The sequence below is a fragment of the Nelumbo nucifera genome, chromosome 1 (assembly GCF_055504915.1).
Source record: "Nelumbo nucifera cultivar China Antique chromosome 1, China Antique-T2T, whole genome shotgun sequence".
Taxonomy (NCBI): Eukaryota; Viridiplantae; Streptophyta; class Magnoliopsida; order Proteales; family Nelumbonaceae; genus Nelumbo; species Nelumbo nucifera.
In genome coordinates, this window is record NC_142649.1 from 117,688,553 (window position 1) to 117,699,561 (window position 11,009).

Sequence of the window (11,009 nt, forward strand, 5' to 3'; positions counted from 1 at the left end):
ATCTCCCAATGACAAGTAGGAGATGTTCCCAATGCACGCTAAGATGTGCATGCGGTGTGCAGATTAGACAAAAGTAGTAGTAGAGTACTAGGGTATACAGCCTTCCCTTATGCATGTGAGGGTTTCAATTCAATACATCGCTGTACCAAAAGAAAAAAAAAAATCAATACATCAGAGAGAGAATTTGAGAATTTTGGAGATGATGGAAAGAGAAAGCATTATGCAATGTTATACTTGTACTGTTCTCACGCACCCGGAATTCAGTACTTGTATTCCTCATGCAAAATTAACCTGTTTAAAGTCGTATACTATATATACTATATATACTTCCGATGCAGCTATTAACCTGTTTAAAGTCGTCAACTCTTGTCTACCGCCAATATCTTCAATAGCAAGCCCTAATTCGCTGAATTTAGACATGACAAAATTATTGCGTAAAGCTAACTACTCTGCGCAGTAATCTCCTTGATGCCTCATTGTCTTCATCTCTCTATATGTATCTCTCAACCTGGTAATAAAGACTGGTCCTTTCCATATCCTTATACCAACTTCTCACTTTCTTAGAACTTCAATCCTTCGTAATCACTACGTTGCATGTTACCATTTCAGCTCTTGACCTTAACCAATGCCTGGAAGCCTGGACTTTGGTCACAATAAACTGTCCATGATTCCCCATTGCAGTCACCATGAACTTTTTGTTGTTTCACCGGAGAACAACTTTCATTAGGATCCACAGATATAAAGATTCCCCAAATGGAACAACCTGAGACAACATTTAACAGAGAGTAAAATGGAAGTTAGATTCTCCAACATACATGGTTAACAGAGTAATATGTATATATGGAAGCTAGATTTTCCAAAACACGTGATTTTCACATGCATACAATTCCTACGGCTTAATGCTGCCAACTATTCAAACCCACTCTTCATCCTCTTTGTCCTGCATGGACTGCTTAGCTTTTCTTCTTGGTCTTCATCTATGAAGTTCTGATCTGATACCTCTGCAACAGTGGAAATAGTCCAATCATTTCGGTACAGGAAAAAGAAAAAAAAATTAAGCAACAAATTACCACAAATAAAGAGCAATGTAAAACCATTACTCGCTATACTTGTATGCCCAATATGGATGAAAAACCTTAATGTTTTGGTTACTATAGGAGAGCAGATCGATTAAGGAATATCTAGTCTGTAGCATGGTGCACTAACTGCCCTACTGTAGGTAACCCTATTTTGGGACATATAATCTGCCGTTTGGGAGCTGATCCAGTATAGAACCTCACTCCAACAAATATAGGAATACATTTTAGATATCCCAGGACCATACGGGAAAGTCTCCACCTTCTCTAATTTCTTTCCATGAAAATGCTAGGAATCCAATAACCATACAAAACATGGATTAATAAGATCGAATAGCTTTGATGAGACAATAAAGAAGAAAGTAATATACTAGTGGAAAAGAAGTTTCATCGCACCGTTGAACTTTAGTCAATCCCTCAGTATCGATATCACAAAACTTACAGACTGCTCGTAATCTATTGATATCACTGCACAAATGCTTTAGATGTGCTCTGGACCTATGAGATAAGGCTGGCACTTGAGGACCTCTCTGCTCCAACACTGGTTCTGCTCCACCTCCCACTTGGATCAAAGATAATTCATGACTGAAAACCATGCTGATGGGTGACATTTACCATCCACTGAGAAGATAAAAACACATCTATTTTAACCCTGATGGAAAAGGTCAACATCGGGTGCTAGTGTGTAGGTAGGTTTGACCCCTTGCATTGATTTCTTAGTTTTGTGTTGTCATTCAAGTGGTGTACCAATTGAGTGCTCCAAATGCATGCATACACATCCAATTAATTGTAGGGGCCTTGTAAATTTTTCTTGTCCACACAGAAAATGCCTTTTCCTTCCCTTTGTTACCGTGTAGCAAACCATGAAACATGGGGAGTTTTTTCTATAACTGGTACCATGCAGTAGATAACTAGATGTGGTAATTTGGATCTGCAACCGAGCCAAAGGTGCGCCACATTAAATCTAAGTTTTATCTATTAGAGTTTTTGAGCTAAAAGAAATCTAACAGGAGACTAGAGTGAAGTCCCGTTTATTCTAGGTTTCCCATCTCAAAGCTATAATGCTAGGGGGTCCAATCAACAGAAATAAATGACTATAAACGAACTATGGCTCTATTTGTTAGCCAAATCTTAAGCAAGAGGAAGAACCGAGGGAGAGATGGACAAAGCTATTTCCCACCAGCATTAGCCAATATGAAAGAGGGTGTAACCCACCCTAAACCATGAAAGACCTTTGCAATGACTTCTTTGCAGCTTGAATCAGTAAATAATTTTTGTATTTTTACCAAAAAAAGAATCAGTAAATAATAAAATGAAATATTGTGCTTACACAAATATATGGGCATGTTTAACAATTCTATTAACCAACATTAAGAAGGGTGGTTGTCTAAAACGCCCTCATGAAAAAAATAAATAAATGATCACTGAGAATGAAAAGTGACATACAAAAACACCTAGAGATTAGAGAATACTTGATTTTAAACATAGTTCGTATGTTATCCTTATAGTGATAAAAAAAGCAACTATCCTCATTCCACTGGGCTATTCCAAAGAAAATTTATTAGCAGAGAACGGGAAGGGTCTTCCAATAAGGTAATGAATGTATAAAGAAAAAGGGACCTGATGTGACAATAAACAGAAAACAAATAGAGATTAGAGAAAGTAAACTTTGGATAAATTGGAAATAGACAAGGTAGGATACCTAAAGGCTTCTTGCTTCAGAACAAAGTTAAACAGACATACAATAGACATGAATTACCACTGATACAGAAACAATTGTCCAAAGAAGTTTCAATTACAGCATCAGATGAACTTATAAAAATGGTAAATGGTCCAGATAGAGATCTTGTTACAGTTACAGGAAGAACCCTAGGCTTGAAAATTCCAGGTTGCAGCTAAAATGGCTGGAATTTAGCACCAAAAAATGCATTATAAATGTTTACACAGGAAAAGTGGTCTTGCTCATTTCATATGCTAAAATAGCTAGTTAGGTTGTGTTACCCCTTGCTTTTCTTGTTTAAAAAATATCCGTTTCAGTAAAAGCTACTTAGGATTTTCATCATGAAGAGTCTGCAACTAATTCAATAAATGAAGATAAAATCCAGTGAAATTTAAAAAAAAAAGGAAAAAAATCCAGTGAAGAGGGCATTATAAATTTTTATAATTTTTATTTTTAGCTTTGGTGGTTTGAAGTCAGTCCCATAGTTTCTTTCACTTCTATTTTTAGGGAAATTTCCTGATTAGTACCCTGTACTTTGGGTCTAGTGCCACTTTGGTCCCTGAACTTTAAAACGTGACAATCTAGTACCTGCCATTAACAAACCGTCAGTCAGCATGCAAAAAGATGCAATTACCCTTTGGCTTTTCAACACAGGTGATTGAACGATTTAGTAACTCTCCATTGAAGAACTTAGCAAGAAGAACACCTTGACAGCTGGTCATGTGTAGTGAAGTAGGGGTTTGATGGTGAAATTCTTGGACAACGATGCCGGAAACGCCTCTAGTTTTGCTTGGACATTCAGGGGTTCAGCTGCAGATGACAACGATGCTGTCGAGATTCCAAGTGGACAGGAGAAAACTCAAAAAGTTGGGATGGCAATATGGACGTGGGCAGGGAAGACAGTGGGCTGCACTTCAATTGGAAGCTAAAGATCAATGGGGACTGGTGGTTTAGCACAGTTAGAAGGAGGCATTGACAATTGCTCCATGGGTTCTTTCAGCAGGGGGTGCTATGTTGAATATTTGCTTGCAACGTCATGGCGGCACCAACAGTTGTGTGGATTGGGTTGCAGAAGCGGATTCGATTGCAAAGGAATGATTGGGAAGGAGAATGGGGGGAGAGAAAGAAGAGGATGGGTTCAATTCAGAGAAGAAGAAGATGGAAAGTGGAGGGTTAGAGAGTATCAGTTTGGGGGGAATGAGAGGAGGGATTTTCAGATCTGGTTTGCTGGACGGTAATGACAGTGAAGAAGAGAATGAATAAGAGGAAGAGAGAGAGAGAGAGAGGAGCTGAGATGGATGGAGGAGGGAGGTTGCTACCGCCACTGATTTGAGTTGCAGTGGCAGTGGAGGAACAGGGGTGCCAAGAAGAAAAGAAAAAAAATGAAAAATGAAAAGGAAGGAGGGAAGGAGAGGGAAAGAAGATGGGAGAATGAGAGAGAGAGAGAGGGGGGGGGGAGCCGGAATGGATGGAGGAGGAAGGTTGCTACCACCACTGGTTCGAGTTGCAGCGGCGGTGGTGAAACAGGGGTGCCAAGAAGAAAAGAAAAAGAAAAAAGAAAAGGAGGGAAGGAGATGGAAAGAGGATGGGAGAATGAGAGAGAGAGAGAGAGAGAGAAAGGAAAAAAAATTGAGAGTGAGGGAGTTCACTGCTTTTGTTCGCTGCTGCTCTGTGTTGTGTCTCCTTCATTCGTTCAACCCAAATTGAAGAGAAAAAGAACCCTTTCCCTTTCTTTTAACGTTTAAAAGAAAAGGTTAAAATGGTCCAACTAATATCATAAAGGGTAGTTTTGCCATTTTTAAATTATTTAAACCGCACATTATGTCACGTGATGGCCTTGACTGACGGTCTGTTAATGGCAGGTACTGGATTGTTGTGTTTTGAAAGTTTGGGTACTGGATTGTCATGTTTTAAAGTTCGGGGACAAAAGTGGCACTAGATCCAAAGTACAGGGTACTAATTGGGAATTTTCCCTTATTTTTATGATATGCTTTTTAGTTTCCTTCATTTATTTCCTTTTTTAATTAGCACAAATTTGGTGTAATAGCTAACAGGTCAAACCAAAGGCATGGGTGGAGCCAGGAATGTTTCCTTCTTTCTTCTTTTGGGGATTTTTTTAGCAGAGGATAGTAATTATATCAAATTATAAAATTCTATTAAGAGCTTATACATTTTTATTCGCTTAACTCATCATTCATTTCTACTATGCTTTCTCCTCATTTTTAAATCCAAATAGAATATGTAATAAGATCTATAAATTAGCTTTCCCTTTCAAATTCAAGGCCTTACAAGAAAAAGTGTAGTGAAGATGGCTATATAGAAAAAGATAAGAGGATAGAAACTGAAGTTGTACATAACATACAAAGGACTTGCAAAACACATTATTAGAAATACTGATATCATGAATGTGATAATAAATAAAATCTAAGACGATTTTGTAAGATCTATGAAATTAAGAAGTCTCAATTAGATATACTAAAAGAAAATAAAAGGGATGCATGTTAAACATATTGCTATAAAAGAAATCATCTTATTTTTTAGGGTAAGAATATAAAAAACCACCCTGAGGTTTTGACAATCATAAAGGCCTCTCCTCAGGTTTCATTTTAACAAAAACTTCCCCTGTAGTTTTGAGAAAAAAAAAACTGCAGTTACCTCCCTTCCATCATTGTCCTAGATGGAAAATGTTGAACTAATGCATTATTTTTTTGAAAATACCCATTTTGACCTTATGTCTATCAATTTAGATGAGGATTTACTAAAATACCCCCAAAAGAACTTTGAACTAAAAAATTTCCTAGGGTCAAATTGAAAAGAGTAAAGTAACTTTACTATGTAAACTCATCAGGTCGAGTGAAGTCCAGAAGGGCAAATCTGGTATTTTTAATTATGTTAAAAGATGCTCTAACAAGTACTAGGGCAACTTAGTAACTTCCAAGTCTGTGTTACTGGGACAATGATGGAAGGGAGGTAAATGTGGGTTTTTTCAAACTACAAGGGAGGTTTTTGTTAAAGTGAAACTTCAAGGGAGGTTTTTATATTTTACCCTATTATTTATGGAGAATTGGAGAAAGGCCTAAAATTTTTATTCAGTAAAAATACTATTAGAAATGGTTTAGATTGGTTATAAAGTTTTTTTTTTTTTGAGTATGCAAGTGGGTCAGCCTGTTCTTCTTTGAGAGAGAAAATAGTGGAATGATTTGATTACTCAACGTTTTTTGGTAATAAAATGAAATTTATTACCAACTAGGTTGTAATATTTTCCTTGGGAAAAAGTATCAGTTACTAATAATGGTGTAAAAGGAATTCAATTCTTGTTGATGGGTTATGTTTATTTTTTATTTCTTTTTTTAAATGGCTAGTGACTGAAGAAGAGGGCCAAGCCCTACAGAAGGAGGAGTGGTGGTTATCTTAAATGTAGATTGCATTCCGCAGAAATTCTAAAACAGAAAAACATGTCAACTCACTTAACTTTAGCCTGCATTGGAGTTTTTAGTAATGCAAAGATAAAAAGAGTAAGAGAACATGTTGAACAAATGGAAAGATAAAAAGAGCTTTTGATAAAAACAGTAACAACGGTAGAAAGAATATAGAAAGCAAAGTTAAGCAACAAATATGTAACAATAATTAACAGTATAATAATTGTTGGTGATTATAGAATTAATTTACTTTCCTGCTGGGGGGGGGGGGTTGCTCATATGTTGGACTTTATCATTAGCAACCAAGCTCTGTGATTGTCATTCTTTCATTCTGAAGTTGTTCCATGGGGTTGGTTTAACATAGTTTACTAATGCCTAAAAGAGTATTTTTCATATAGAACCGTAGGATTTCTTCCACACTCTAAATGCAAAACTTTTCATTTCTCATTAGTCCTACAATAGTTACTTCATTCTTTTTCTCTTTTTCTCAGTGAAGACATAGTTCATTGAACTAAATACAGTCATTTATTTTTCTTCCTAGATGCATTTTAAAACACTAACTAAAAAATTCCTCCTTGGTTTTGATACCCAAAGGGAAGAAAGGTAATACATGCTTATTTCATTCATTGAAAAGCTTACTTCATATAGCCAAACCTCAAACACCCGGAATATATCTAACCCCCTTCCCCCAAAGAAAAGGAAGGGAAAAGAAAAAGGATACTGTAAATTTCTACATTTTCATCTCATGGTGATCCATGATCTGACTATTGGTGCATCTAAGATTTAGATGTTGTGTTCAGGTTTCATTGGTCATCCAGTGTTGTTTCAAATACCTAAAGGGAGTTCATTGGGTTCAGAATATTTCTTTGGACCTAAATCATATCACTCCACAAGTCTGCCCCATATTTCAATTTAGTCATATCCACTTCAAGTTCCACATTTCCACTGACTATTGGTGCATCTAAGATTTAGGTTCTATGTTCAGGTTTCATTGGTGCATTGATAACCAAAGTGTAAATATTTTCTCTGGTTTTACTTCATAATTCTACTTGCATGATTCCATTCCAGATTTTGTAGTGCATCTATGATCTGAATATAAAGTTAGAGCTACTACTGATTTTACCTCATTAATGATTTCCAAAAACATTATTTTCATACTAAACTTTTCAAAACAATGCAAGTGGCTTTCACATTTATCATTTCATTATTTTTTATTTGGTAAATAAGTAGGCATAATTTCATGGGACTTGTATGGCATACCATAATACTGGTTTCTCTTTCAAGGAGGGAGCAGTTAATACTCAAGAATAAGCGCATGGTGCATGCATATTGCATGGAAAGGGTAAACAAAGTGGATATGCATCTTAAGCAGTATGTATAATTACGCTGTGGAAATGGCTAAGAATGGACAGTTACAAAATTACAGTTGATAGCTACCTGTACTGTTCCCAACAGATTCCTGATGAAACAAGTGAAACTGACACACTGACAACTGTTTTGAGCTTGTTGTTTTTCCATGAGACGCTGTGTTGTTGCCTCTTATGCCAATTGCAGAAGTATGCAGTGAACCATTTTGTTGTGAAATGGCTGATGTAACTTCTTGGTGTTTCCCAGCAGAAATGAAATATTGGATCTGTGGAATTTCCAGAAAGCCACAACACTCACCTGCATTCCCTGATTGAGGTTTAGCTCTTTCAAAAAATTTCGTCTGCCATGAGCCATCTTGAAGAACTGTGAACTGGAAAAAATATAAGAAAAATGATAAAATACAATAATAAGACATTAGTAAACCAGGTGAACATATTTACCCATTCCTGGAGAACATAGTATATATAATTATGATAAGAAAATTATATTTTGTACCTTGCCAGAGGATATAGGGGATTCGGAACTTGATTGTCCTGATGAGTTTCGATCTGGTAGGTTTTCTTTCTGTGGGCACCAACCAAGAAAGTCTACGGAATCATACTTGTGGTCATAAAGGTCTTTAACAAACAATGCTTCCATGAAATTGAGGTACAAACTGTGCTTCTCATCTGTCCAGATGGGTTCTTCCATCTGCAAGTCCACACGTGAAATCCAGCAACGAAAAAAAAAAAATCTCAAGAAGCAAAATCACGTTGAGTTCCTATTAACAAAGTGATTAAATCTAGGCAGAACAACCTAGAAACTAATATCACCACTCGATCTGGAATAACAGAGTTTCCCATCTTATAATTCTTTTATTGTTTGAGAAACTAATCAACACCTGCACTAGTCATCTACTTTGTCAAACTTTGTCATATTAGACAGAAAGAAAGAAGCTCATCCCTCTGCTAACATAAAAGAGATTGACCGTCATGTTGATCAATATCTTTCAGAAAACCTCATTAAATGTTAGAAGCCCATCAAACTGCAAATATTCTCTATCTAAGAAGTGGTCAATTGAAACAAATATCTTCCGTCAAAAGCAACAACCTTAAGATAAATCAGAATAAGGAACTCTTCTGGAAACCGTCAAAAGCGATTCAAAACCAGCTTTAGTCAGTAAGAATGCACCATGAAAAAAAAAACAAAATGAAAATAAGGAACTCTTCTAGAAACAGTGAAGCAAATAAATTAGAACTTCAGGCATAAAGAAGATTCATCTAAGAAATCAGCTCCAGAATCATAAAAGATAAAAAACAAACAATCCATGTTCAGCCTTCTACAGAAACCCCAAAACTACACTCAGTAATAATAACCAAAAGGAACAAGAAGAAAAGGAATGAACAAAGTAAAAAAGAAAGAAAGAAAGAAATTACGGGGATCTCAACCTCGACATCTCCAAGGAAATGTCTAGAATTGCGACCGGTTAGTTCCGACAGCTCGGAGCCCGTACTACTCTCCCTCCTGTAACCCTGCATTTCTCGATCAGGCAGTCTCGTCGGTGTCGCTTGGCGGAGATTTCCTTCTATTTTTCCTCGAAGTCTAAGAAAAAACGAAGGAAAGAAAGAATAATCTTCTCTAAGTAAATAATTTGAATTTCTGCTGTGTTTCTGTTGGAGGAGAGTTTTGGAAGAGAAGAGGGAGATGAAAAAGAGTATGAAATCAAGAGAGGGAGACAGAGGACGGAATCTGGGGACGGTGCTGCTGTTGGGGACGTAAAACGTTCCACGTGGCTTCGCTTTTACACGTGTCATAAAATGAAAAGGTCGCCATGTCAGCAACTGCTATTAATATCTAATGCAACTCCACCCAGAATCCCAGCTAATAATGTTCCGGGGCGGAGGTATCGGAAAAAAAGGTAAAAGAACGATCCGATTACGTGGCTTGCACTTTACGACCATGTCCACTGCCCTTTCTTGCCAACTATGGAAAAGGATAAATACGCCAACTATGGAAATAAAGTTAACACGTGAACTAATTCTTTTAATTTCCATGGGTTCACCGTCGTCTCAGTGCCAGTGCCATATAGGCATTCGCATTTGTATGAAAACTTCTTTGGTTTCGGTGTTTATCAAATAAATATTAAAAAACATAAATGTTTGGATTTATACGAGGTATTTGAAAAAACGACAAATTCTTGTTTCTTCAAATGTCTAGATATTTTTTGAAATGAAATGGTTACGGACCCAACCAAATAATAGAAACAAAAAACATAGTTTTTCTAGTAAATGTTTTAAAGTAATAAACGACTCTTCTATAAATGCGTATGGAACCAAACACACATTGTCATCAACTATTTTTTCATATTTTAAGATAAATAAAGTGAATAAAAACAAGAAAAAAATCTATGGTGCATTGCTTCACATGCAAATATAAGATATGATTAATTGAATGTGTTGATAAATATCATAAAAGTATATTTTATAAAATGTAAATTAATATTAATTAAAAGTATACTTTGTAAAATGTAATTCAATGAAAAGTAAATAAATTTTAACATATTGATATCTGAGTCAAAGTACATCCAGTATTAATGAATATACCTAGTTAACTCGGCAAGCAAAAGTAAATTTTGATGCTTCAGCTACTGGGCTATAGTGTGGGCGGTTAGGGAAGTGATTCAAGGAATGGAATAGTTGTACTATTAGTAGGAACTCGTCCTATGCATCCGAAAATTGAAAGATTGAATAATTTTATTTACTGTTAATTAATTGTTAAATTAATAATCAAAATTTATTGTTAATTAATTAAAAGTATTTATGTTATTGTTAATATTTAAAATTTTAATAATTACATTTTTCATTTAATGTTGATTTACAAAAAATAATTATTGTTAATTTAATATGAATAAATATTTTTTAATAAATTTAATTTTATTAATCCTTTATAGTAATTTTAATAATTGTTATTATTTTCATTATTTTAAATGAAATTTTGTTTGACTTTAAATAAATAAAAATAATTACAAAAGCTAACATTTTTATTAATTTCACTAATAATTAACAATTATATAGGAATGACAACTAGGTAGGATCGAGGCAAGCCACCCCACCCTTGTCCCCGCCCCATAGTCAAGGCACACTACCCCATCTCCATCCGTTCCCAGTGCCAGGTGGGTTCAAGGTAAGGCACCTACTCCCCATTAGGGATGGGAAATTCTCAAACTTCCTCGCCTCGTCATCAGTGTCAGGAAAATTTAGGGAAAAGCATCCACTACTCATCAAGGATGGGGGATCCTTTAATTTCCCCCACCCCATCCCTAGTGTCAAGCGGGTTCAAGGCAAGGCATCCGCTCCCCATCAACCCAATATTTAGTTTGATGACAAAAATGATCAAAAGGATATACTGAGTATCAATCACATAGTAAATTCCTAAAAGTACACTAAA

The 11,009-nt window shown here is 35.8% G+C and overlaps 1 protein-coding gene across 3 annotated transcripts; it reads right to left on the bottom strand.

The window, feature by feature from the left end:
* Window positions 1–74: 74 nt before the first annotated feature.
* On the bottom strand, window positions 75–9,307 carry LOC104601778 (cold-regulated protein 27). Of its 3 annotated transcripts, XR_735952.3 has the most exons (6): window positions 8,999–9,307; window positions 8,079–8,273; window positions 7,653–7,953; window positions 885–1,001; window positions 254–763; window positions 75–140 (listed from the first exon to the last, which is right to left on the bottom strand). XR_735952.3 is itself a non-coding variant. In XM_010265241.3 (5 exons), exons 1-4 carry the CDS (start codon window positions 9,098–9,100, stop codon window positions 910–912), a joined length of 690 nt encoding a protein of 229 aa, XP_010263543.2. In that variant the 5' UTR covers window positions 9,101–9,307; the 3' UTR covers window positions 75–763; window positions 885–909. The 3 variants fall into 3 exon arrangements, 2 of the variants coding, with proteins under 2 accessions (XP_010263543.2, XP_010263544.2); XM_010265241.3 differs by having other exon boundaries at window positions 75–763; XM_010265242.3 differs by lacking the exon at window positions 75–140 and having other exon boundaries at window positions 201–763; window positions 9,011–9,307.
* Window positions 9,308–11,009: the final 1,702 nt, after the last annotated feature.

What these genes read in the sequence shown, in the direction of transcription:
- LOC104601778 (XM_010265241.3), bottom strand. Translation starts at nt 9,100, where the DNA reads ATGCAGGGTTACAGGAGGGAGAGTAGTACGGGCTCCGAGCTGTCGGAA. An exon ending in CCCCTATATCCTCTGGCAAG is followed by an intron (nt 7,954 to 8,078) that starts GTACAAAATATA and finishes TATTTTTTCCAG; the next exon opens with TTCACAGTTCTTCAAGATGG. An exon ending in ATCTGTTGGGAACAGTACAG is followed by an intron (nt 1,002 to 7,652) that starts GTAGCTATCAAC and finishes CCACTGTTGCAG; the next exon opens with AGGTATCAGATCAGAACTTC.